The 26737-nt window shown below is 49.1% G+C and overlaps 1 protein-coding gene across 1 annotated transcript; it reads left to right on the top strand.

Moving 5' to 3' along the window:
- Window positions 1-25698, top strand: TMEM72 (transmembrane protein 72). The gene is made up of 5 exons (XM_055425217.2): window positions 1-221; window positions 15881-15947; window positions 17630-17701; window positions 19223-19362; window positions 20770-25698. The coding sequence occupies exons 1-5, from the start codon at window positions 152-154 to the stop codon at window positions 21246-21248; spliced, it is 828 nt and encodes a 275-aa protein (XP_055281192.2). The 5' UTR covers window positions 1-151; the 3' UTR covers window positions 21249-25698.
- The last annotated feature ends 1039 nt before the right edge of the window (window positions 25699-26737 follow it).

The raw sequence follows: 26737 nt of genomic DNA, 5'->3' as shown, positions 1-26737 counted from the left end.
GGCCTGGACTGGTTTGGGAAGGCAGGGCCCCAGGGTGCACAAGCCCAGAGCTGGCAGCCACAGCCTCCCGCTGCACACAGGCAACCTGGAACCTCTCGGGCCAGAGCTTCTGCTGCCTGCCCTGCTGGGACCCTGCCTCGCCCCTGGCACCATGAAGCAACAGGCGTTCTGGACGGGGCTGGAATACACCTGTCGGCTCCTGGGCATCACCACCGCTGCAGGTAAGACCCTGCCTCCCAGCTCTGGTCCCCTGTCACTGGGCACAGCAGACAGGGCTGCCCAAGGGGTGGGTGCCAGCCAGTGGGGGATGGGCAGAAACACCTGGCCACATCTTCTTCACTTTCTTCCCCCAAATCCCAGAAACACGGCTCTTCTGGCCAGTGGCAGATGCAGTGGGGTGAGCCTGGGGCTGGGATCCAGGGGCATGGTACAGAATCTCTGCTTGGCCATCCACCATCCATGTGACTTTGGGAACCCTCAGCATTATCATCTGTGAAATGAGTTGAGGGGGCCACCCACCCCTTCCTGGGGACTGTTGCAAGGTAGATGGGGGAGACCCAAAGGTGAAAGTGTAAAGGGCCGGGCAAATATAAGAACTGGATTCCTCACTGTATAGACATGGAAATGGTCAATGGAGTGCACCTTGTTTTATTCAAACCACAACCCACTTCATGGAGGGAAACTACACTCAGAGATCCCAGGCTTCCCTTAAAGCACCATGGGTTTGGGGAAGAAACAGTTCCCCATGCTGGGCTGCTCTTCCTCACCCAGCCTGATTTGGGGTCTGCTTGACTTGCTGGGAAGATGGATGGTTACAGAAGAACATGAGCAGCTGTAACTCTGAGCTCTGCCTGCTCACTTCCCCTGCTCAAACCCGGTCCTGAGCCCTGTACCCGCCGCGTGGTCAGGACCTTTGTTGGGAAAGTGAGCAGGCAGCACTATGAACCCTTAGCTCTGGGCCCCACTGAACTTTAAAGACCAGGCAGAGACACCCACTGCTGATCAAGTCCTTGCCTTCCCACTACTACTCACAATCTTATGCATGCATCTTGGCAAATGGGAAATGGCCCCCAGCTGATCTCAAACAGTGCTAGTCCCCAGCCCTATCACTTACCGATGCATGACCTGGGGAAAGCCACCTGGGTGCTCTGGGCTCGTGCTTTCTGGTCTTTATGATAAAGATAACTGGACCTGCTGGCCAGGTGTTTTGGAAGATCAAGGATGCATGAACTGAGCATAGCTAACTGGAACTGAGGATGTAAGCTTCTTGAGAGAAGCCCCAGGACATACTTCAGAGCTCCAAGGGTATCTGTGTCATTCCCAAGGTAATATGCTAGCAAACAGACTCTTCTCGCATGTAACCCTGAGTTAGCACAGGGAGGGCTGTCGTCAATGGTCTAATCCCACCCATGCTGTTACAAAACAGAGCACTGAAGTTCAAATAGGGGTAGTGATCTTGTCCAAGGTCATGCTACAAGTCAGGGGGACAGATGACCTGGAACCCTGATCCCTTGACTTTTTAAAAGGCCGGGACTCTGGCCAAAGAGCTCCCTCTCCCCAGGGTAAGAAGCCCCATGACTCAGGGGCACTAGAGGGTCCGAAACTGCTCTGCTGAGGGTTTTGGGTAAATGCACAAATGGAGGCCTCAGCTCCAACCTCTGTTAGAACCACCATGTGGCCTGCAGCTGGAGGAAAGAGCCCCAAGCCACCCTACCATCCAGCCTGGGGGAGGGAGGTTAACCCTAAGGGTTTCTGTGTCTGGGGTTCGACCCTCTACCACTGCTGATCTGGACTCCACCCTACCATCTTCTCAGTCTTGCTTTCCCGATACGTAAAACACACCCCTTTCATTTGCCAGAAATCACAGTGACACTTCTCCCTGTCATACTCTCCCTGGAGGGGAGGCCTGGCTCCTGTTGGGAAGCTGTTTTAAGAGGTATATAAACTTCTAATGGATTAGCTGCAGACAGTTTAAAAGTCTGATTTATCTCAGCCAGTGGAAGGGTCTGCAGCTGCACACATACAGCCACACACACACACATACACACTACACACATACACACTACACACATACACACTACACACATACAAACTGTGCCTCTGAACCACAACCCTTATCTCTTGCAGAAAGCCACTGTTGTGTTAATGCACAGGATGAGCCTCCCGCTGGGTTTTGATATAGGGTCCAAGTTAAATATAGACCACCATAATGTTTTCTAATGTCCAGGCTTTCCAGGAATGGTATTTGGGGGCTTTCTAGAGTGCTAGGAGCAGGTGGGAAGCTAGAAAGAGGGGTGTTAGTCATCTTAGGAAAATCTCAAGTTTCTTTCAGCATCCCTGAACTGCTGGCCTATTTCCAATGTGTAAGATTTGCAAATTCCTTATTCTCTTAAGCCTTTTTTTTTCCCCTTGAAATCCTCTGTTGAGAAGTCCAGGCCTTGTGAATAGGGACATTGCTGCTAGAGGGGAAATCAGACTTGAGACAGAGGCTGTCACTTTGCAGAAACCCTGGGAAACCTAAACTAGCCCTGGCCCCCCTGTGAGGAGGAGTGTGGGTTTCCTAGAAACCAGGAAAAGCATGTGACCCAGGTCACCCAGAGTGTCACCTGCAGGGACCAGGCAGCTCCTGATCCAGCAGCCCCTCCCAGGTTTCCCTTTTCCTCTGCAGAAGGATCTGAGGCTGTCAGCAGCTCAGAAGGTACCAGGCCCTGGGGACACACACCAGGATGGCAAGCCCAGCAGCTGTGGCCACAGCACGCCCTGTGCATGTGCTTCTTGGCTAAGCTCATCTCTTCTTCCCCATTCAGCTCCTCTAAATGGAGCTCCACTAGGATGTCCAGGGATCCCACAGGCCACTGCTGTCCAATCCGCACAACCAGCCCCACACCACGAGTGGACACAGAGTATTGCCACTGCCAAACAAGGGTACACAGGCTTTGCAGATTTCCCCCCAGACAGAATTGTTTTTAAAATTAGAAAATGAGGCTATTCTCGCCTTTGGATCAGTCGTAAAGTTTCCAGATCATCACAGACCCACTTCTCCCCATTTACCATACACACTTGGTATACACATCATTTACCATACACATCATTCATTTGGACCCCTTCCCTGGCCATGGAAGGCACTGGAGTCCCTCTTTTGCTGAGATGTGGCACCAGACACACAGACACACACGTGACCAGTTGAGGCCACCCTATCAGTCTAGCGCCTCCCCCATCGGTCCATCCTGACCAGGTACAGCCTCAGGCAGGTGTGGTCATGGTGAGACTGGATGGAGTTACACTGAAACAAAGGAAGGTTGACCAAACACTTCCTAAATCTAAAGACTGGCATTCTTTTTATCTGCAATATTATATGATCAATTTTATTGAAGGAAAGATTCATTAAATTCTATAGTACTTTACAACTTTCAGAAGTTTCACACACATGATTTCATATAATTCCACAATAACCCTTTGTGTTTCTTTTGCCCTACTCCTATATTGCCCTTCACCCTTCTGTCTCCCCACTGGTAACCATTCATTCGCTCTCTATTTGTAAAGTCACTGATATTTAATCCAACTACTCATGCTCTGTCTTTGAATGATTACCAAGCATGCTTTGACCAGCACCACCATGACCATCTCCAGCCAAACTCACTCCTGGACCTCATCTGGGGACAGACAAATCTGCACACATTTCCAGAGGGAATTATCACAGTAGGACCTCCCATGTATGTGTCCAGAGATATGTGACTGACAAGAAACTCGAAAGTCAATTATTAAAGTTACTGCCGAAGACGTACCAGTGTCCATGAGGACCAAGCGCTGAGCTAAATCTCATTTTACAAATGAAGAAGTGAAGGATTAGAATGTGCAGGTAGTTTGGTAGAGGTTAAACAGCCAGTGAACAGTAGGTCTGGTCTTCCCAGGTGGTGCAGTGGTAAGGAATCAGCCTGTAAGTCAGGAAACATGGGTTTGATCCCTGGCTCAGGAAGATCCTCTAGAGGAGGGCACGACAACCCACTCCAGTATTCTTGCCAGGAAAATCCTATGGGCAGAGGAGCCTGGTGGGCTACAGTCCATGGGGTTGCAGAAAGTCAGAAATGACTTAGCAACTGAGCACACATGCAAAGAGCAGGTCTGGTGTTGGAGCCCCAGTCTGCCAGTCACAGGGCAGTGATGCAGTGGAACAAAAAGTCTGGAAGTCCAGCTAGGATTCATTTAACTGGTAAACATTGACTGAGTCCCCACTGTGTGCAATGTAGACACATGGATTAGGATGGTATGACCTCTAGCCTAGAGAAGTGTGTCTGAGGGTTGTTGGCACACATCTCCCAAGAGGACACCATACAGCCAACAAGAAAATGAGCTGGGCTTGAGACAAAGCCATTTTAAGCAAATCCTGCTTATCACAAATCAATGTGGGATCAACCTGGGGTCACTTAGGAATTTTGTTTTGTTCCACGTTCTTGACCCATTAACCTCTTCTCTACATAAACGACAGAGCTGCATTCCTGACAGCCTCATGCCTTGCACAGCCCATTCGAATGGAGATTTGGCTTATTAATATAGACCAGGATAAAGGAAGCATTTAAACCTAGATGTTCTCATTATTTTTTAAAGAGTACAGCAAATGCATAGTCTGACTTTAGTCCTATTTAAAGCCTTTGGAAGAAAAACAACAGATGCTTCTGAGACAATCATCTTGGGCCCTTCATACTAATGTCCATCCTTCTTAAATGTGTGTCCCTGTGACCTTCTCCTGCCACCTAGGGAAGCTTCATGAACTCCAACAGTCTGCAGGTGGATTTATTACCCAAGCAAGACCTTATTGTTTTCAGATCTTATAAGTGGATATAGACTATTTTCCACTCTGATTGTCCCAATGAGCAAATGAAATATTCCCATCTTTGTTCCACCCTCCTACTATTAAGTGAAAGTGAAGTCGTGTCCAACTCTTTGTGACCCCATGGACTGTAGCCTACCAGGCTACTCCATCCATGGGATTTTCCGAGCAAGAGTACTGGAGTGCCATTTCCTTCTCCAGGAGATCTTCTTGACCCAGGGATTGAACCCGGGTCTCCCACATTGTAGGCAGACGCTTTACTGTCTGAGTCCCAGAGAAGATGCTCCTACCATTGGGAGAAAATTAATTTGGTCCAAGCATTTATTTCTCTCTTTACTTCTTTATACCTGTGACCTCCTTATTAGGGGCTTCCCTGGTGGTTCAGACAGTAAAGAATCCTCCTGTAAAGTGGGAAACCCAGGCTCGATCCCTGAGTTGGGAAGATTCCCTGGAGAGGGGAATGGTTACCTACGGCAGTATTCTTGCCTGGAGAATTCCATGGACAGAGGAGCCTGGTGGGCTACAGTCCATGGGGTCACAAAGAATCAGACACAACTAAGCAACAGACTCTTTCACTTCACTTTCCTCCTTCTTAGAGTTAGAACAGAAAATCTAGAAGTCCACCTAAAACTCATTTATCTGGAAAATATTGGCTGAGTTCCCACTTTGCACAATGTGGACACATAGATTAGAATGGCATGACCTCTAACCTAGAGACATGTATGATCTGAAACAAGCTAGTAAATACATATCCCAGTGCCTAGCTCTGAAGCATAGTATTTAGGAGGGTGAATCTGTGTCCCTCTCTACCACTTACTAGGCGTATGACCTTAGGCAGGTCACCTCATCATTTTAAATGTCAGTTTTCTCATCTATGAAATAAGGATAACAAGTTCATCTGCCTTCTGGGGTCATGAGCATCCAATGAAACAATCACTAAAGCAGTAAACTTCGTGGCACGTAGATTCTCACTCAGCGCTGTCTAATTTTAGAGGAATGTGTAGGACATATGGACTGCACAGTGTGACTGTGGGATTTCCTTGCAGGATGGAAAAGAAAGATCAGAGGAAAGGAACAAGCTAACATATGATCCTTGAGACTAGAAAGGAAAAGGGGGCTATACTGTGAAAGCTCTTACCCTGAGTCATATTTTTCTTCACATTTTGAGCTTGGGCCATTGAGATCATCCCACAGGACGCTGATTATTCCTACACCATGTGTAGTGATGAAACCAGAGGAAAGATGGTAGCCTCATTATATTTTTCATGAGCTAACAGTTCTTTTAAGATTATTCTTTAGTCTATGCAACCAACTGGAGAGAATTGTTATCAAGGAGGAAGGTAGTCAGAAACAAATGGCTAATGCTGGGGCTGTCCCCTGAGTCTTCCTAGCTTGCCATAGGCCTATGTAAAGATCCGATAAAAAAACATGGTATGTGCAGCAAGAATAGGGAATAATTGGAGGCATAGTCATTGTTTTCTAATGCCAGGAAAGCTGCCATATGGAAGAGTGAGTGAGCAGATACATTCTCTTTGAATACAAGAAAGCATAAGAATCAAATACTTGAGCCAAATACTTTGACTTGAAATCAAGACCTAGAAGAAATTTCTTTTGTGGGTTTCTACAAGAAGGATGTTATTCTGCATCAAGGTCAATATCATCAGCAGTATCAGTGAAAGACTGTAGGGTCCCTCCATTTAAATGATATCATCAGCAAAAGGCAATGTACTATCCCAGGTGGTTTCTTAACCTTGAATCTTATAACCCTAAAGGAAGAATTATAGACCTTCCAGAAACTTGAAAAGGAGGAGATGGTTCTCAAGTCATTCTATGAACTAGCATTATTGTGTACTCAAAACTAGACAAAGAAATCACAAGACCACTGGTGGCCCAGTGGTTAAGACTCTGTACTTCCAGTGCAGGGGGCATGTGTTCAATCCCTGACTGGGCACATGCCACATGGTGTAGCCAAAAAAAAAAAATTTTTTTAAGGACACCCACAAAGAAAATGATTCAAAATGGCTAGACTTAAATGTAAAACCCAAGACTATAAAACTTTTAGACAATAGGATAAAACCTTAGTGATGTGTTAGGCAGAGATGTTTTTAGGTATAATAGCAAAAGTTCAGTTCATAGAAGAACAAATTGATAAATTGTATAACTGCAAACTTAAAAACATCACTCTTGAAAATATAATGTTTAAATAATGAAAAATCAATAGAGACACAATGATAAATAAGCACATGAAATAATATTCCACCTCAGTAGCCATTCACTTCAGTTCAGTTCAGTTCAGTTCAGTCGCTCAGTCGTGTCCAACTCTTTGCGACCCCATGAATCACAACATGCCAGGCCTCCCTGTCCATCACCAACTCCCAGAGTTCACGCAAACTCACCTCCATCGAGTCAGTGATGCCATCCAGCCAACTCATTCTCTGTCATCCCCTTCTCCTCCTGCCCCCAATCCCTAACATCAGAGTCTTTTCCAGTGAGTCAACTCTTCACATGAGGTGGCCTAAGTATTGCAGTTTCAGCTTTAGCATCAGTCCTTCCAATGAACACCCAGGACCGATCTCCTTTAGAATGGACTGGCTGGATCTCCTTGCAGTCCAAGGGACTCTCAAGAGTCTTCTCCAACACCACAGTTCAAAAGCATCAATTCTTCGGCGATCAGCTTTCTTCACAGTCCAACTCTCACATCCATACATGACCACGGGAAAAACCATAGCCTTGACTAGACAGACCTTGGTTGGCAAAGTAATGTCTCTGCTTTTTAATATACTATCTAAGTTGGTCATAACTTTCCTTCCAAGGAGTAAGCGTCTTTTAATTTCATGGCTGCAATCATCATCCACAGTGATTTTGGAGCCCAGTAGCCATTAGGAAAATGCAAATCAAAACCACAATGAGATACTACCATATACCTATTGGAAAGGCTAAAATTAAAAAGACTCACTATACCAAATGCTGAAGTGTTGGCAAGGATGTGGAACTCTCATACACTCCTGATGGGAATTTAAGATGGTATTCTCACTGTGGACATGGTTTGGCAGTTTCTTTAAAAATTAAACATACACCTACTGCATGATCCAGACGTTTTGCTTCTAGGTATTTATCCAGGAGAAAAGAAAGTCTATGTTCATACAAAGATTGCACATAAAGACTCATAATATCTTTATTTGTAATAGCCCAAACTAGAAACAACCCAAGTGCCAATCAACAGATAAGTTATAAATCAAAGTATATATCCATACTACTCAGCAATAGACAGTCATGGACAATTGATACTACAATATGAATAAATCTCAGAATAATTATGATGAATGAAAGTAGATAGCAAAAAAGAGTACATCTTGTATGATCCCATTTGTATAAACTTACATAAAATGCAAACTAATCTCGAGTGACAGAAAACAGATTAGTGGCTCCCTGGGAGTGGATACAAGGGTGCCCTGATGGCACTAGTGATTAAGAACCCACTTACCAATGCAGGAGACATAAGAGACGCAAGTTTGATCCCTGGGTTTGGAAGATCCCCTGAAGGAGGGCATGGCAATCCACTGCAGTATTTTTGCCTGGAGAATTCCATGGACAGAGGAAACAGAGGTAGGCTACGTTCCACAGGGTCCCAAAGGGTCAGACACAACTGAAGCGACTAGGCAAGAACATACATGAGGGAGTGGATACAAAGGTGGGAGGGTAGGATTACAAGGACACAAGGAAACTTTTGGGGTGACAAATATGTTCATTATCTTGAGTGAAATAATAGTTTCCCTCGTATCAGTTCAGTTCAGTTCAGTTCAGTCGCTCAGTCGTGTCCGACTCTCCATGACCCCATGAATCACAGCACGCCAGGCGTCCCTGTCCATCATCAACTCCCAGAGTTCACTCAAACTCATGTCCACAGAGTCAGTGATGCCATCCAGCCATCTCATTCTCTGTCATCCCCTTCTCCTCCCGCCCCCAACCTTTCCCAGCATCAGAGTCTTTTCCAGTGAGTATATACATGTATTAATACTCAGCAAGTTGCACATTTTAAATACATGCAGTTCATTGCATGTTAATTATACCACAATAAAGCTGTTTTTAGTAGTGGATGTGTCAGCTATCTATTGCTAAAATAATGCTGTTACTTCACAACCTTAGACATACAGCCATAAGCTTTGTGTGTGTGTGTCGGCAAGGCATGCAGAACCTTAGTCCTTGGACCCAAGATCAAACCCACATCCCCTGCAGTGGAGGTACAGTCTTAACCACTGGATGGCAAGAGAAGTCCGCAGAGATAAGCTTTTATTGTTCACACATCTGGGCAAGTAGGCTAGGAGGCTCTGCTCACGTAGACTGAGTGTGCTCACCTATCTGAGGATCAGACAGCTGTTGGTTCATCTAGACTCGCCTTGGCTGGGTTGATAAGGCCCCTCATGCTCCAGCAGGCTGGCATAGACACATGCCTATGATAATAGGGACACGAGAGGGTAGGTCCAGCTCCCAAGTCCATTTCACATCTGTGCTTGCCTGTTACCTGACAATCCTGTTGTCCAAAACAAGTCACAGTGCTGAGCCCAGATTCAAGGGGTGAGGAAACAGACTTCTCTTTAGTGCAAGGGACTGCATTGGCATATAACGAAGAGTATGGATACCAAGGGGATGAAAACTGGGGAGCATCACTGCAACCTGCCAAGGCACTTTGGCCAATCTACAAGGCCAGACAAAGTAGACCTCTTGGATGGTCCACTGTACCCTAAGACAGAGAATCTCGTAGAAAAAGAGGACTCCCTTGCCTTCAGGACATTCTCCCTAAGCAGGCATGTGAGTGCTGATGGAAGGCACTAAGGACCACCCTATACTCTAATCTCTTCTAACTGAATATCTAAAATTTTCTTCTATAAAATCTTGGCCTCTTCTCATACTGTCTCTGAACCCTGGTTCCTAGGTGTCCGTTGAATGGCTTTCAACACCTGAGCAAACTTCCCCACCATACTTAGAATCTGCCACAACTCCTTCTGAGTTAAGAAGCTTGCAACTACTACCTTATTGTCTCATTGGATTCTTAGGAGCTAGTTCCTGCATCTCTGAGTTCTTAGAAATGGTGCAGATTTAGCTTTCTGGTCTATAGTCAGCTGTGACCCCTTCTGAACCATCCCCAGCCATTGTCATCAGACCAGTGTTTCCCTACCAGGGATGTCCCTACAGACATTAAGACCAGTAGGAGATACACCATAGCTGTAGATGAAGAAAATCAGTAAGTACAATGTGGGGTGTTAAGAGACACCTTCAGCAGCAGTGAGTACGACACTCTCCCCCAACTCCCCAGGCATCCAGGGCCAAGACCACTGCCTGGCATGGAAAGTCAGTTAGCAAGGCCTCTAGTGACCTCTGAGAAGTGTCCTATGTTCTCACCAGGACACTGCACTGAAGGCAAGTAAAAGTAAAAGTGTTAGTCATTCAGTCGTGTCCAAATCTTTGTGACCCCATGGACTGTAGCTCGCCAGGCTCCTCTGTACACGGGATTCTCCAGGCAAGAATACTGGAGTGGGTTGCCTTTCCCTTTTCCAGAGGATCTTCCCAACCCAGGGATCAAACATAGGTCTCCTGCATTGCAGGCAGATCCTTTACTGTCTGAGCCACCAGGGAAGCTTGCACTGAATGCTAGACAGGTGTCAAAACTCAACCCAGTGGCTGAGTCAAAACAGATAAGCTTCAACCAGCCATGACGTTGGCCCTGAAGCAAAGGAAGCAGAGGTCAGAATTTGTGGAGATAGCCTCTTAGTCATTAACCTTAACCCTAACCCAGACAGGCCCCATTCTCAGGAGCACATGGACACTTAGCAGGATGTGCAGAGAGGCTTACACGTGAAATGTAAAGGTACATGGGGCTTTGGACCATTTATATCAATTGAGACTGCAGAAGGGATCTGCGAGACAGGAAAATCAATGAGCAACATTAACATACAGAGAAGAACTCTTGAGCCACAATAAAAACATGTATTAATGGAAGGAAAGGATAAGAATAAACCCTCCCCTTCCCCCATGGCTACAGATGGGAATGCCCTGCCTCTCCTAATAATGCTATTAACCATCAACTACATTTGCACAACACTATAATTTACTAAGACTGAGGCTCATAGCCAGTTATGCATGTTTTATGATCCCCATTTTCTGGAATAGGAAGCAGACAAGGGAGTTAACCATTTGCATGGGGGACCGGATTCTGCTTTTCTGATCAAGCCTCCCATTCTCTTTGCCACAGCCCAGCACCTCCACCCACACTTCTGTCCAACCATACTCTGGGACCAGAGCTTTGAGATGCCTGGAAAGATGCTCTGCTGTGTGCCTGGCCCAGGCCTGTACCACAGGTCTAGAATCTCTGATCCCTGCTAAGGCTGATTAGAACAAACAGCTCAGGATGGCAGCTCAGAAGAAAGCCCTAGACTCTGGGAGAAGAAAATACTATACTGTGGTTGGACACAGCATAGACAAGAAGGAAAGAAATCAGAGGCCAGGGAATGAGATGAAGAGGCCAGGCTTGTCCAGAGATGCTGACTATAACAAGACTCCAGGAAAGATGCCTCCCCAGAGGCTGTGAGGGGAAGTGAGATGGAGGGGTGGGACGGGCTGTGTCGGGGTGGGCTTGTAAAGTGGTTCTGTTGCGCTGGGACCAGGGCAAGAGGATCCTACAGGATGGGTGAGCGGGAGGGATGGAGGGAGTCTAGGGCCCCTTGGTGGGGATAGAAACACCCACGTACCACTGCGCCCAGCACCCCTACCACCTACAGCACAAAGGACGATGCAGCTCAGAAGCAAGGCAGTTCTGGGGCAGTGTGTTCTGATAGAGACATTGTTATAATGAAGTCTTAATTCGGGAGCTGCTGCAGCTGCTGAATCGCTTCAGTCGTGTCCGACTCTGTGCAACCCCATATACGGCGGTCCACCAGGCTCCCCCGTCCCTGGGATCCTCCAGGCAAGAACACTGGAGTGGGTTGCCATTTCCTTCTCCACTGCATGAAAGTGAAAAGTAAAAGTGAAGGCGCTCAGTCGTGTCCGACTCTAGTGACCCCATGGACTGCAGCCCACCAGGCTCCTCCATCCATGGGATTTTCCAGGCAAGGGTACTGGAGCGGGGTGCCACTGCCTTCTCTGTGATTCAGTAGACATGATGGCATTTGTCCCCCATCTGCATTCTCAAACTGTCAGCTCCTCTGTCCCCGTCCCCAGCTCACGGCAAGAGCCACAGCGTCATTTGTTGGGGTGAGTGGCTGATGTAGGTTGGCCCATTTACTCAGAACCATAACCATAGAAGATGAAATGGAAGCACAGGCCAGGAATAGCTGCCGGGAGACATCATGCTGCCAAGGCAGGCAGCGGCCAGGCAGAAGCAGAGTCAAGGCCACAAGCAGACAGATGGGTACAGAGGAAAGGAAAGAATTCACATCGATCAGCATTGCCTCAGTGTCAATGGTCTGCCTTTAAGAACATGAGCCCCAAAACTAGAAGGATCAAGCAAGGGAACCCTTGGCCCCAGTGTCAAAGGGCCTTATAGGCCTCCCATGCGAATCCCCTATGGATCTCTTGGCCTGAGGGGTCATGCTGCCAACTCCAGCCCCCTGCACTCCTCCTCCAACCAAAGGCCAATCCTCTGTCCCTGGGCTCGCAGAACTAGCATGCTTATTGTTGGCTGAGAGCTCTTGGAAGGGTGACCTCACTTCCCTTGCTCCAAAATGGGCTACCTAGAGGCTGGGAGAGCTGAATAGGCCAGAGTCAGAGGGAGGAAGGAGCTCGTGTGTCTGGACCACCTGAAGTCTCTCAGCACAAAACCCATTATTTTCCCCAATCCAAGCAACAATTCTGGGAGATATAACTAATTCTACACATTCCACACATGGCAAACCCAGATCAGATGGGCTAAGTGAGGGCATGTGTACTAAATCTCTTCAGTCATGTCTGACTCTTTGTGACCCTATGGATCTAGCCCTCCAGGCTCCTCTGTCCATGGGATTCTCCAGGCAAGAATACTGGAGTGGGTTGCCATGCACTCCTCCAGGGGGTCTTTCCAGTGCAAGGATCAAATCTGCATCTTTATGTCTCCTGCATTGACGGGCAGGTTCTTTACCACTAGAGCCACCTGGAAAGCCCCATGGGTTAATTACTTACCCATAATTACCCACTGAGAACCAGGATTCCAACCCAACTCTTTTTCCTATTGTTATTCTCATTTTTTAAATTTTCTTCTTCTTTTCTGGCCTCACCATGCAGTATGGCAGTCCTTACCTTAGTTCTCCAACCAATTCTCAAACCCGCAACCCCTGCACTGGAAGTGCAGAATCTTAACGGCTAGGCCATCAGGGAAGTCCCTGTTATTCTCATTTTTTAAGCTACAAACAAGCACTGCCTCTAGAGTGTTCCTAAAATGCCCCTTTGACTATTGATGCTCTATTTAAAGACATCAAAATAGCTCTCCATGTGCCAAATGGGTGCAAGTTAGGGAAAGGGGCTGAGTTCCCAAGAACCTCTCCTGCCATCTGCTGGTCATCCACCAGGAGCCAGTGCAAATGCACAAAGACCACAGAGGTGAATGAAGGCCCTGCCTCACCCCAGAGGTGAACAACCATAAGAATCGCCTTGGGCAGACGGTCCCTTCCTCCAGGCCCTGGGTGGGAGATCCTTACCTGGGCTGGGCTGTATTCTTGTGCCAGAAATTAGTGATTTCATTGAGTACCTGTGATATGCTTGGCATTAATTAACTCACTGAGTCCTCAGAGAGATCAGCAGAACTATTAACTGGCAAATGTGAAACTGAAATGCAGGATCTGACTTAGACATCCATGAGTGGTTGGCTGATTGGCTGGTTTTACTTACATTCTCTATGCCTCCATCACCTCTTGCATAAGATGAGAGTAACCTAGTACTCTCACATAAAACTGTTGTGAGGATTAAATAAGTTGTGTGGTATGTTAAGTCGCTTCAGTCATGTCCAACTCTTTGTGACCCGATGGACTATAGCCCGCCAGGCTCCTCTGTCCATGGGATTCTCCAGGCAAGGATCCTGGAGTGGATTGTCGTTCCCTTCTCCAGGGGATCTTCCTGACCTAGAGGCACTTGGGAAGCCCCTTAAATAAGTTCCGTTCCGTTCCGTCGCTCAGTCGTGTCTGACTCTATGCGACCCCGTGGACTGTAGCCTACCAGGCTTCTCTGTCCATGGGATTCTCCAGGCAAGAATACTGGAGTGGGTTACCATTCCCTTCTCCAATAAGTTAATAAGTTAATAAATGCTAAATGCTGAAAACAGGACAGAAAACATAGTGAAAACTAAATATATGAATATTTGCCTGCATAACACACACACACACACACACACACACACGCACACACACAGGTCCACAGTGGAAACCAGGAAATGGTCCATTGCCTGGAGCTAGAATTCTCAATTTTGCTTTGTAGGTCCTTTACTTTCTAGATGTGTTCTTGGGAGAACTACACAAGGTCACTGAGCCTCATCTCCATCCCTGTAAAAGGGAGCCCCAGGGGGCTGCTGGGAGGAACCAGGACATGTACAACCATAGTATGTAATCCACTGAGTGCTCTACAGGTTATGTTAACACTGCAGAGGGGCATGAAGCTTCAGGGTATCCCTGACTCTTAACATGGGACAAGCCAGAAGGCAGTTAGAACTTGACAAGGACAGAGGCATGGTGTCCTCCACTGCCCTGGGCCTCAAGCACAGGGCGCACTAGAACCCAACCCCTAAGGATATATTGGTATCCCCTTCCTAGATGGAAGAGCTCTGTCCCCGTCTCCCTAAAGTACTTCTGCATCCCACCGCGAAGTGAGGAGTGGAAGTGCTGGCGGCTAAGTGAGGGACTGAACCCTGCATGTCAAAAGTCGGAATTTCTGCAGTGGGTCAAGAGCTCAGGTCGCCCAAGCATGGGAGCTTACACAGGGAATCCAGCAGGGAAAAGAGGAGGCATCACTGCCCAGGGAAGCAGCCCCCAGTGCAGCAGAGAAAAAGGGTCACACACCGGCAGCTGAGAGCAACAGCCAAGTCCTAACTCTCTGGGTGGCAGACGAGGTGAAGTCACAATTTGGCAGATACCAGTGTGGGTCATCAGAGCCTACAGAGAGAGATGTAGGGTGCATGGGCTTTAACATAGGATGCAGGGACTGTGATGGAGGGTGCACGGACTGTAATCAGGTAGGGCCAGAAAGAGATCTGATTCATGGGTCACTACAGTGGGAAGAACATCTCCAGACAGCCTGTCTGCTGTCTGTGGCGTGTTTCCATCCTCGGGCAAATGGGTCGGAGCCACGGCTGGTTGAGTGAAGTCATGAGGGTGAGGAGACAGCCAGGACCCGGCAAGTCCACAGAGCTGGGTCTGAGATGGACTCATCCCGGCCGAATGGGAGTTCAAGGATTTGAGCACAAACACCAACGGCCAGGAAAAGACAGGAGGCGAGACAAGGCTGAGCCGCATCTTGTGTCTGAGCAAAACCCCAGGGACTTCATCAGCACTGGGTCCAAAACGATGAGCCAAGAGTGTTCAATACAGCCGCCAAGCCAGCAAGTGAAAACGAGGCCAGGGAAACAGGAAGAACAGCGATCTGGGAAAGGGAACAGGGTGGGGGCAGGTCCCACGGCCAAGCACTGAGGCCCAGACACACAGCACCCGTGGGCCTATAGGATGGTGAGGGCCCTTGAAGCCACTCCACGTGGAGGACAGCTGAGGAGCCTGGGGCTCGGGGCCTGTCTGTGGGCTGTTTCAGGGGGCACTCGGGTGGCAGCATGACCATTGTGGAAGAGGACGGGCATCTTCTCTGGGGATGCTGGATTATAAGGCCTCTGGGCTTATGCATAAATCCCCTCCAGTTCCCAGAGACCAATCCAGAAGTTTCCTTGCCATCTTTCCCAGCCACAGCTCCCTGTGCCACATGGAGAAGAGTTCCCCTGGCTCCCAGTGCCCAGGGGATGGCTCACTCCATGGCCAAGGAGCCTCCACAAGGCAGTGCCATGGCTGGAGCACCCGGGCCCGTACTTCCCTCCACTTCTTCCTCCCTTAGTGCTGATCGGCGTGGGCACTGAGACCTTCCTCCGGGGACAGTTCAAAAGCCTGGCTTTCTATCTGCTGTGAGTATGTGTGCATGGGCCCCTCCCTGCAAGTATGTTCTAGTCCAGCTTACCCCAGTCCTTCTGCTGAGATTCACCTGCAGCACCTCCCCAATTCCCACCCAAGCTCTGTTCTGTACCAAAGGTGAAAGGAGTCGTGGGGGCTTCTGCAATATCCTCTTGTCTGGAAAGGACTTTAGACAGATCATCTCATAAACCAACCAATCAGCATTCCATCCATCCATCCATCCACCCACCCTTCCACCTACCCGCCCATCTATCCACCCACCCACTCCTCCACCTACTCATCCATACATCCATCTATCCATCTCATCAATCATTTCTCTATTCAGAAAACATTAAGCAAGCCCTTTTTTTAGAGAGATGGGAATCAGTTCAAAGGACTCTCTATTTGAGCTCCTCTGTATGCCAAGCACAGCTAAATGTTTTATTTACATTATGTCCTTTACCTTTGACAGAGTTATAGGAGAAGTGTACATTATATAGTCTGTTTTGCAAATTAAAAGAATTCAGAGGAGTAAGCAGCTCAGCCCACATCACCAAGCCCAAGACCAGCAGGGCCCAGATTCATCCACCTGGGTCCCTTTAGTTTCTCAACCTCTGTCTTTCTCTTCTGCCTGTTGCCTCTGTAAACATCCCCAGTGGGGGAAAAAAAAACCCGTGCAGGGGTGAAGAGAGCCTGGGGTCCCTTCCCTGCCGATTCTGGCAACCCAGCTCCTCAGCAGGCCAATCTGCCTGCAGCATCACCAGGCTGCATCCGCCGCCCCCAGCTGCTCCCGTCCACACCCGCCCACATCACTGTGCCCTGGTCTGTGTCCTAAGGAACCCTCCCCAGGGCCGCTCCTCAGGGCAACCTCTTTGGTTTGCTCTCAATACATGGATCACACCCGTCAGCTCCCAATCCCATTCTGCCCTTCCGATCCATCTCCACTCTACCACTTTAGCCACTTAAAACTAAGTCCTTCTGATAATCTTCAATGGATTCCACAGCCTCCAGCCTACACTCCTTTGTCATCCTCTGGCCTCTGCCTTATTCTTTATCCCTCAGTTTATACCCCAGGAACTTCTGACTCTTTCTCAAACTCACTCATGTCTCCTCCCCTCTAAGCCGTTACTCCATTCTGTACAGCACAACAGAGTCTTCCCAGTCATTCCAGCATTCCCAGAGCCTGACATTTTTCCCTGCATGCCTCCCAAGTCTGGAGCCCCCGCCAGACAGAAGTGACTTTTCCTGGCTCCGAAGGCCTTCCATGTCTTACTGAGCCTGTGCCCGGCCACTGTGCACTGTCTTCCTGGAACCCCGAAGCAGGGCAGGCCTTCCTCCTCTCCACATGGTGGCCAAGTTCACCCACAGTCCTGGTGACACTGGGTGGATGGAGGTGCCTGCCAGTGTCCAAGCAGCAGTGTGGGGGTAAAGGTGGTCTCGCCTGCTGGCCTGTGGGTCCCTCACCCACCTTTGGGCCCCAGCCTCTACCCCACCCCGACTACCAAGGCCCAGCCCAGCACAGGGCCCAGCATCCAGGCAACTCTTAGTGGCTGCTGGCCAGATGGCAGGATTCAGTCAAGAAATGCCCGGTCAGTTGTTCAGCTATACACAGAAGCCCAGGAGGCCAAGGTGCTGTGAGAAAACTCCCAAGGAATGTGAAGAGTGTGTCTGGCCTCCCTCACCTGTCTCCACACAGGTTTACAGGAGCTGCCGTCTCCGTGAGTGAAGGGGCCTACTTTGTGGCTCAGCTGCTGTCCATCTGCTTCCAGTAAGTAGCCTCTGGAGCTCCCCCAACACCCCCAGTCCCGGACACCCCAGATGCCTCCACTCATGAGCACACGACAGCGAAGTGTTCTGCTACTGGAGCAGCAGTGGATAGGTTCCCTCCCAACCCTGCAGTGAGCCCCAGCCCAGACTTGGGCTCAGGCTCATGGGGCTCAGGGGTTCCCTTTACCCTTCCCCCAACCAGGGAGTGTACTGACACATTCATCAGTGCCTGACCCCACCCAGAGTCCATTTGCAGAGTCATCTTCATCCTCCAGAAACACCCAATCACCGTACCTGCCATCAGAGTCAGCCACCAGGGGGCAGAACCCCACTCTGCCTCCTGCCAGGATGCAGGGACAAGTCAGAGCCTTGGCCTCCAGGCCCATTTGTGGGGCAGGACTGCAGACTTGCAGGGTCTTGGGAGGCCACATGGGCACAAAGGCCTGTACCTCTGCCCACTCGTGCTCAGCTCACAGAAGCTGTTGTCCGTATGGCCAAGGACTAGTCCTGGACCACATTCTCAGAACCTACACAGTTGGTTCTCTAGGCGGTCATCATGAAAAGTCAGACTTCAAATCCAGCTGTCCTGGCATCTTGCAAGGCCACTGGCTGCCTCCCAGGGTCACTAGCCCTGAGGCAGAAGTCTTCCCCCATTTCTGATGAACACCACTGCTAAGGGACCCCTGCAGCTTCTCAGGGCAGGGGAGGGTGCTGCTCTCACCCTAAAGGGGCATTTTACCCTCTCTGGACTTCCTCCATTCCCACCCTGGGTTTGTCACAAAATAATGACCACCAGGGGGCACCAATGGACCGTGGCAGAAGGCTCTGGTCCCACATAACCCAGCCATACCATTCCTGCAAAGCGAGCCTGGGCTGTGCGCAAAGTCTGGCTTCAGGCCAATTCAGAGGGTAAAGGAGGTGGAGCAAAACGCAACACTAACTTCCTTTGCAATTTGCAGGAAGCATCCTTAAGGAAACCTGCTCAGCATCTGACCTCTACCAGGCCCATGTGTGGTCCTAGCATGCCAGTTAACATGCCATCTCGTGTCTAGGCAAGGCCCTTTAGAGCGGGTACAACTGGATTCCAGCCCTGTCGCCCATGTGTGCAGGCCCTTTGTACAATGCACAACCCTCACAACTGTCCCAGCCAATTGTCCCCTGTGCTGCACACCTTCTCCACTGCACTGTCGACTTCACAAGGTGCCGCTGAGTCTCCTACTCTTCTTCCCACCACCTTTGCAGCATCCTGAGAGCATTTACCTTCCTCCCCGTAGATCAGACAGCCGAGGATGCAGGGCCTTTCAGAAAAACTGTTGAAGACTCTCTGGAGAGGCTCAGGCAAGGCCCCCTAACTGTGAAACCCACAGTGAGGAGTTCACCTCCTGGGAGGAGTTCAACCAGAGGCCACTGCAGAGAACACTGCCATAATGGAACCCAATCCCAGACTCAGCGCTTTTTACATTGCTGGGACTTTTCTGGGCACCTACCTACTTCCTGCCAACCCTGGACTTCCTCCCCACAGGTGTCAGCCAGGGTCCCTGGCCTACAGAGCAAGAGAGAAGGCCCGCTGGCTGGGCTGCTTCCAGAGGTTCCTGGCCTACATGCTGCTGTCGGTGGCCTGCTTCCTCCACCCCGTCCTGGTCTGGCACGTGACCATCCCAGGTAGGAGCTCCAGGAGGCCGTGGAGGCAGGCAGATCCCGGCCGAGGGTAGGCTCCGAGCAGGAGGGTCTGAATCCCCCTCTCAAGGGCCTCCAGTGACGCTGGCTCTAGGGCCCCACTGGCCCCTTCCTGGCATAGATCATAGGGATGAGGAACTGATCAAGAGGCAGGAACGTCCCAGCAAACACATTTTTCCTGTAAATATCCAGAGGTTATACCCACAAAAGCGAACTGACCTTTTCTCCAATCCTTGTGTGTGATCTGAGCTTTCGGAGGGAGTGAGATGATCACTTCTCCATCCAAACCCTTGTGTCTCCTTAGCCCCTACCCATTCAGGTCCAAACTCCTCAGCCTGGTTTGAAAGGCACACTAAATGGGACCCCCAAAGGCCCTCAAAAGCCTTCTTCTTATCCCCCTCTACTCACCGTGCTAGCCAGCCCAGTTTTCTGATCTCAGAAGCCAGAAAGGGATGCTTCTACCTCCTGGGTTTCGATGATGACATTTTCTGCTGGGACACTTCTCTCTCCTCCCTAGCTGTGAAAACTGTACCCCTCATCAATACCCATCTAAAATGCCAGGAAGCCCTTTGGAAATGAGGTTCAAAGGCAGAGCCTCCTCTTCTTCCCTGTCATTTCTACCCTAGCCTCTCAGATCTATCTTCGCCTCTCAGGACCACTCCAGGCAGCCTTCAGTAGAGTCAGACTCAACACTGCCAAGGTCAGAGTGAGCCACAATCTCCTACCTTTAGGGAGTGTGAGATTCACAGGAGGCTCCGGCCCTGGCAGGCAGGAGAGCCACCTTCACCCCTTCCTCTGGACAAGGAGGGGCTCCCAGCAGGAGACAGAGGGGCCTCTGGCCTCGAGGCTGCACGAGGGGCCAGGAGGGGAGTGAACACTGTGCCGGCTGCACCCAAAGGGCTTTGCAACTTCCTCTGTGTTTACGGGAGGCAGGTGGTAGTAAAGGAGGTTGTCCCCACTCCTGGGAATAGAAGGAAGCTCTGATCAGCAGTCGGATCCTGGTATCCAACCTAGAGTCCAAGTTTGCTGAAGGCATTGCAGGTTCAGACACAGCAAGCCATCCCTGAGAGGGAGGCTGAGCACAGTGAAGGGAGGACAGACAGGAACAGCACAAGGATCAGCTTCCTACACGAAGCAGGTTTCAGGCATAGGGTCTCCTGGCTAATGGTCTCAGTGAAGACCCCAGCATAGACTTGCCCTGCTGACATCCCTGGCTGGCCAGGCATCAGCCTGCCACAGGGTCTCATGTGGGTGTATAAGGACAAGTTAGGTGTGTGGGCTGGAGCACTGGAGGCCTAAGTGTGACTGCGCAGGCCGCCTGCGCTGGGACGGTGGGCATCTGGCTTTTCCGGAGGATGTGTCCAAAATTCTGACCCCTCAGATCTCTCCCAGGCTCTATGCTCATCATCACCGGTCTGGCCTACTTCCTGCTGAGCAAGAGGAAAAAGAGCAAAGCTGCAACAGAGGTGCTGGCCCCCCCAGAGCAGTACACAGACCCCTCTAGCAGTGTGGTGAGCACCACCGGCTCTGGGGACACCGAGCAGACCTACACCTTCCACGGAGCCCTCAAGGAGGGACCTGGCTCCCTCTTCATCCATGTGAAGAGCATCCTGAAGGGGACAAGGAAGCCCAACGCCCTCCGGCATCCGGACACCCTGACGGAGCTGACTCTGGAGCCCCCCGACTCGCTGTCCAAGAAGAAGCAAGTGCACTTTGAGGACGGCGTGGTGAAAATCATCCCGGCCCTGGCAGAAGGCCTGGACGACGGGGATAGCGAGCCGGAGGAGAACACCTCTGACACCACCCCCATCATCCCGCCCCCCGAGGCCCCACTCTTCCTCTCTTCCCTCGCCAGCCCCGGCCTCTTCTGAGCTGCTCTTTCCAGGCTGAGGGATGCTCAGCAAGGAGTCTGTATAGATAGATGGTCCTGCCAGGAATTTCCTGGTGTCCAGGGCCCCTCGGGGGGAGCTCCGAGTCTTCCTGGGTCAACTCTTCAGGGGTTACCAGACATCCCCATGGTGGCTGGGCCTCTGGGGCCATTGGGCAGCAGGACGGGCCCTGTGGAGACCGTGAGGGCAGCACAGATTAAGTTCATGCTGCCTCAAGCCCTCATAGGTTTCTCCCTCCTGGACCCAGACCGGAGAAGTCCTTGTGCTTCCCTGAAGGAGATCATCACTCCCATCTCACACAAGGCATCAGTCCAGAAGTCCTGGGGCTTCTTCAGCTCCTGACACCGGATCCTACACTCTACACCGTCACGGCCCATCTCCTCTCTGATGTAACATCTCAGCTCCGCAGGCCCAGCGGTGCTCTGGCAGCTTATGCATCTCAAAGGCAGGTGTTGACCACCACCATGGTCCCAAACTCCAACTGAGAGTGTTCAGGATGGGAAGCGGAGAAGGAAGGCAAGGTGGCAATCCCCCAGGGTGGGAGCAGTAGGCCGCATTCTCTGCGTGCTCCAGTGCTGGCGCCAGGCAGCAGAAGTCACAGAGCCACTCAGGGAGACAATGCAGCTCTGTGCTCACTGCAGGGAGAGCTGGGCTGGGAGAGTGATGCTCATTCCAGAAGCATCGCTGAGGGCTCCCTGTATCCCCACCATATGGGTTCTCAAGATTCCAAGCAGATGATGTAAACTAAAAGAGACTGTGAGCCGACAATCTTCGGCCATGGATGCCAACATACAGGACAAGGCGCCTGCTGTGTGCAGGGACCACACGGGTGGTGCCTTGGAGACTCACACAGCATGGAGACATGGCTCTGGCCTGCTTGGTGACTGGTAGCAGAAGAGGTGAGAAGTGTAAAATTGTTCAAAATGGGAGAAAAGGAAGCAAGAGCAGGGGAAAGAGGAAATATAGGAAAGTGGGCAGGCAACAGGCCAGCTCTGCGCCACAGGGCCATGGAAGTGGCAGTTAACCCAGAATGAACAAATAAAGTTGAATCAAATATTCAGTTAAGGAAACTGCAATATATATTTCTAAAAAGTGTTCTGTGGTCCTTCGGGTGGTAGCAAGGCAGAATAGATGTGTTATTCTTCATAAGCAATCTTAATTAATGAGCAATTATATTATAATGCTTCCCCATTCGTGTGTGTGAGCAGACACTAGGGTTCTGCAGAATAAAGCTTAGAGCACATGCTTTGAGAAAGAAACATGTGCTTATTCTTGTACACTTTTCCACATTCCCTACAAGTTATTTCACAAATGTATGGAAATAGCCAATCAGAAGCTGGCATCAGAGTGGTGCCTAACCGCAGCAAGTGTCCCAAACAAGTAGACTCCTTCCTGGGGTGGGGGGTGGAATAGCTCTTCTGTAAAACCAAGTGAGAAAGGATACTCTCATAAACCCTCAAAGGTGGAGGCTGCAGAGTTGTTTCTTCAGCCGCCACCAAGGAGGAACTTCAGGAGTCACTGTCTGGGTTCTCCCAGTAATATGAGTAATATGGATCATGGGTATGTGTAGGCAGGGGTTGTGCTGGATTCGTAATGGGCCAGGGTTCTCAGGCTGGCCTGCTGTGCACCCAGGGAGCCCGAGTGGGAAGGAGTTAAGGTCCCCACCTGTCATAGGAGGAGGGGGTGGAGGTGATGGGCAGAGACACCCTCACTGCACGGGCTCCTGCCCCGCTCTCAGCCCAAGTCAACCGAACTAGATAGATGACAGTCTCAGTAAGCAACTGGGAAGCACAATCTCAGAGCTTTCAGACCCCATTACTAAACATCTCAGTTTATTAAGAGATGTTTAATAAACATCTGCTATGGCATCCCTGGTGGCTCAGAGGTTAAATCGTCTGCCTCCAATGCGGGAGACCCGGGTTCGATCCTTGTCAGGAAGATCCCCTGGAGAAGGAAACGGTAACCCACTCCAGTATCCTTGCCTGGAGAATCCCATGGACGGAGAAGCCTGGTAGGCTACAGTCCACGGGGTCGCATAGAGTCGGACATGACTGAGCGACGGAATGGAACGGAATGGATGACATTGTTCATGAAGTGGGCACTGGGAGTTCCAGGTGATATTCTGAAACCTCTAGGTTTCCTGGTGGGCTTCCCTGGTGACTCAAACAGTAAAAAATCTGCGTGCAATGCAGGACACCTGGATTTGATTTCTGGGTCAGGAAGATCTCCTGGAGAAGGGAATGGGTACCTACTCCAGTATTCTTGCCTGGAGAATTCCACAAACAGAGGAGCCTAGCAGGCTACAGTCCGTGGGGTTGCAAAGAGTCAGGCATGATTGAGCAACTAAACACTAGCACACTCAGGCTTCCTGGTGCCTGCTATCATCAGTAAAGGGAACCTGCTGGGTATGAAGCATTAGAGGCTTAGGTGATTATGAACTTACCTAGGTTACCAAGGTGAAGTTCTTCAACACTTTTCTTGCTGACCCCACCTCACCCTCTAAAACAGGCTTGGATGAGGTCATTCAATAGACCAGAGCCCTCATCTCTGTCAACGGACCAGGCAAGAAAGTAGCACCTTCCTCAAAAGTAGGCGATCACCACGTCTCCATTTGATTCTCAGTCCAAAACACTAAGCCACATCCTTACCTACTGCTGTCCTTATGAAGGTGTCCTGACTTCCATCTCACTGAGACACAGACTAGAAGGGCTGATCTTGCGGTCGCCTGCCCCACTTTCTCAGCAGAAGGCAGAGCAGACACAGCGTAGATGAAGAATTGAACTACTGGGAGTGGAGCACCGGGCTGAGGTGAGGGGTGGGATGGGGGTTGGTTCTTGAATCTGCCCTCAACACGTTGACTGACCTCCGCCAAGCCCCTTCCCCTCTCTGGTTCCAGGTTCCCCTATTAAGTAGGAATAACAGCACTTCTCTCAGAATAGGTGCAAAGAGTCTTCCAAGAAAGATGGGGAAAGTGCTTTTTCAGATTACATATCACCCAAGTCAGTGTGAGTGCTTATTACTGTGGGGCCTCACGGTGAGAAAACATCAACAAGGCTTGTCTCCAGGGCAAGGCCAATGCAGGTCTCAACTCCAGATTCCAGGATGTAGACACCACACTCCAGCTTCGACAGAGAGCCAAAGCAGACCCCCAGTAATGACGATCCATGCTCTGGGGTTGGTGGGGGTGGGGGGTGACCTAGTATTCTAGTCTCTCTCCCATCAGTACTAAAGGATTATTTTTTAATTTTTAAAATATCTTTATTGAGATATAGTTCAAGTACCATACAGTTCACCAAAGCATATAATTTAATGTTCTTTGTTATATTCATAATCGGGTTTACTACAACCTAAGATAATACATTTTCATCACCCCTACAAAATTCCTGTTACTCATTAGCAATTATTCCCCACCCTACTCCACTCCTACCCTAAGCAACCACAATCTACTTTCTTTTTAGCTTTTCCTATTCTGGACATTCCATGCAAATTGAATCATATGATATGTGGTCTTTTATGACTTGCTTTATTCACTTAACATAATGTTCTCAAGATTCATCCATGTTGTAACACATATTTTACTTTATTCCTTTCCATGGCTAACACTCTTATATGGATATACAACTTGTATTCATCTCTTGATGGACTTTTGGGTTGTTTCCATTTTGTGCCTATTATGAATAATGATGCTATGAATATCCTCATGTACAAGTTTTAGGGTTAGCATGTATTTTCATTTCACTGATATATACCTAGCTGTGGAATTGCTTGGTTAAGTGGTAAATCAATGTTTAACGTCTTGAGAAACTGTCAAACTGTCTTGCAAAGGGGCTGCATCATTTTACCCTACCATTAACAGTGTATGAGGAGTTCTGACTTCTCCATATTCTCACCAACATTTGTTATTGTCTGATTTTTTTTTACTATAGTCATTCATTAATTATGGTTTTGATATGCATTTACTTAATGACTAATGGGTTTGGGCAACTTGCCATGTAATTATTGACCATTTCTCTACCTTCTTTGAGAAATACCCATTCAAATGGTTTGTCCTTTTTTAAATTGGACTATTTGTCTTTTTATTTTGAATTGTAAGAAAAGAGCTTTTAATATATTATATGGATACTTTTATCAGGTGTGAAATGTCAAATATTTTTTCCTACTCTGTGGATTGCCTTTTTTTCTCGAAGTGTCTTTTGAAGACTTTTCTCTTTCTCGCCTGATTTTCCTAGCTACCACCACCAGTACAACATTGACTAGAATAAGAGCAGACATCTTTATCTTGTTCCTGAGTCGTAGAGAAAGCAATCTTTCACCATTGAGTATGATGTTAACTCAGTTTCTTGTAGATGTCTTTATAAGGTTGAAGAAGTTTCTTTCTATTTCCAAGTTGTTGAGTGATCTTATCATGAAAGGTTAGTAGAATTATTAAATGCTTGAGGGAAAACTGTAATGTAAAGTGAAAATTGGAGGGAGAGGGATCCTCTGTGTTATTAGCCATCCTTGCCCAGAGTGGACTACAGGTACCTGGAATAATTTCCAAGAGAGAGAACTGAGAGGGAGTAAGTCAATGGGTCGTGGTTCAAATGCCATATACCCTCTCTGTTCTCACCAGGATTTAATAGATTTTCTTGAATGAACATTTCTCCATTTGCTATATGCCCTTAGGACAATTTTCAGAGATCTTAAATAATTGATACTTTTAATTTCCTCCAGCTAAATAGGCGGTTTGTAGGGAGAGTGTCCCCCGAGTTCCTTATACTGCCAGTCCATAAGTCTTGTTTCTAATTACTGGTGGCACAACCATGAAGATACGGCATGCATTAATGAGAACACTGACCATCAGGTGCACGAGGTGTAGGCTGGAACCCTACATCTGCTTTTCACCAGCTATGTGGTCAGAGCTCACGTAATCCCTCTGAACCTCCGTTTCTCCATTTGGAAAAAGGAAATAATAAGAGTACCTACCTCTAAGAACTGACTAAAGTTAAATATAAGGATTTAAATGAAGTAAAGCACCTGGTTGCTGGCAGGGACTTACCAAACATCAGCCTCCAGCCTCTGAATGCTCCTATTTTAGAACATGAGTGCCTATGACCGTTTTGGAATCTTTTGCTGGCTCCCTGGTCAGCTTTGCTGAAATGTAGCTCTCTTTCTTCAGGCGTCGTGTTACTGTCTCAAAGTCCCACCTACCCTTTTCAGCTCAGTGTGGAGTCCAAACCTTGCCAGTGACATATATGTCCCAGGAACAGACCTGAACCTCTTTTTCTGGAGTTCCACCCCTTCCACGCCTAACTGTTCTCTCAAAGGAAATGTACTATTTGATGTGTCCAAATGGGAGAACATCTTGCACCATCCACTGCCTGCACAGAAGGTCAGCCTTTCTCTGCAAACTGGTCAGTCATCCAGCCTTCATCTTCCCCTCAAAGCCCTGCAATCAGCAGGAGATTTGAGCTGCTGCCCTGTCAATGGAA

The sequence above is a fragment of the Moschus berezovskii genome, chromosome 12, assembly GCF_049115385.1.
Source record: "Moschus berezovskii isolate FMDL1 chromosome 12, NW_MosBer_1.0, whole genome shotgun sequence".
In the NCBI taxonomy this organism is placed as follows: domain Eukaryota; kingdom Metazoa; phylum Chordata; class Mammalia; order Artiodactyla; family Moschidae; genus Moschus; species Moschus berezovskii.
This window is presented reverse-complemented; position numbering and strand designations above follow the sequence as displayed.

Excerpts from the sequence above, each read along its gene's own strand:
- TMEM72 (XM_055425217.2), top strand. The coding sequence starts at position 152 with ATGAAGCAACAGGCGTTCTGGACGGGGCTGGAATACACCTGTCGGCTC. Across the intron at positions 222-15,880 it reads GGGCATCACCACCGCTGCAG|TGCTGATCGGCGTGGGCACT; the intron begins GTAAGACCCTGC and ends TTCCTCCCTTAG. Across the intron at positions 19,363-20,769 it reads CTGGCACGTGACCATCCCAG|GCTCTATGCTCATCATCACC; the intron begins GTAGGAGCTCCA and ends GATCTCTCCCAG.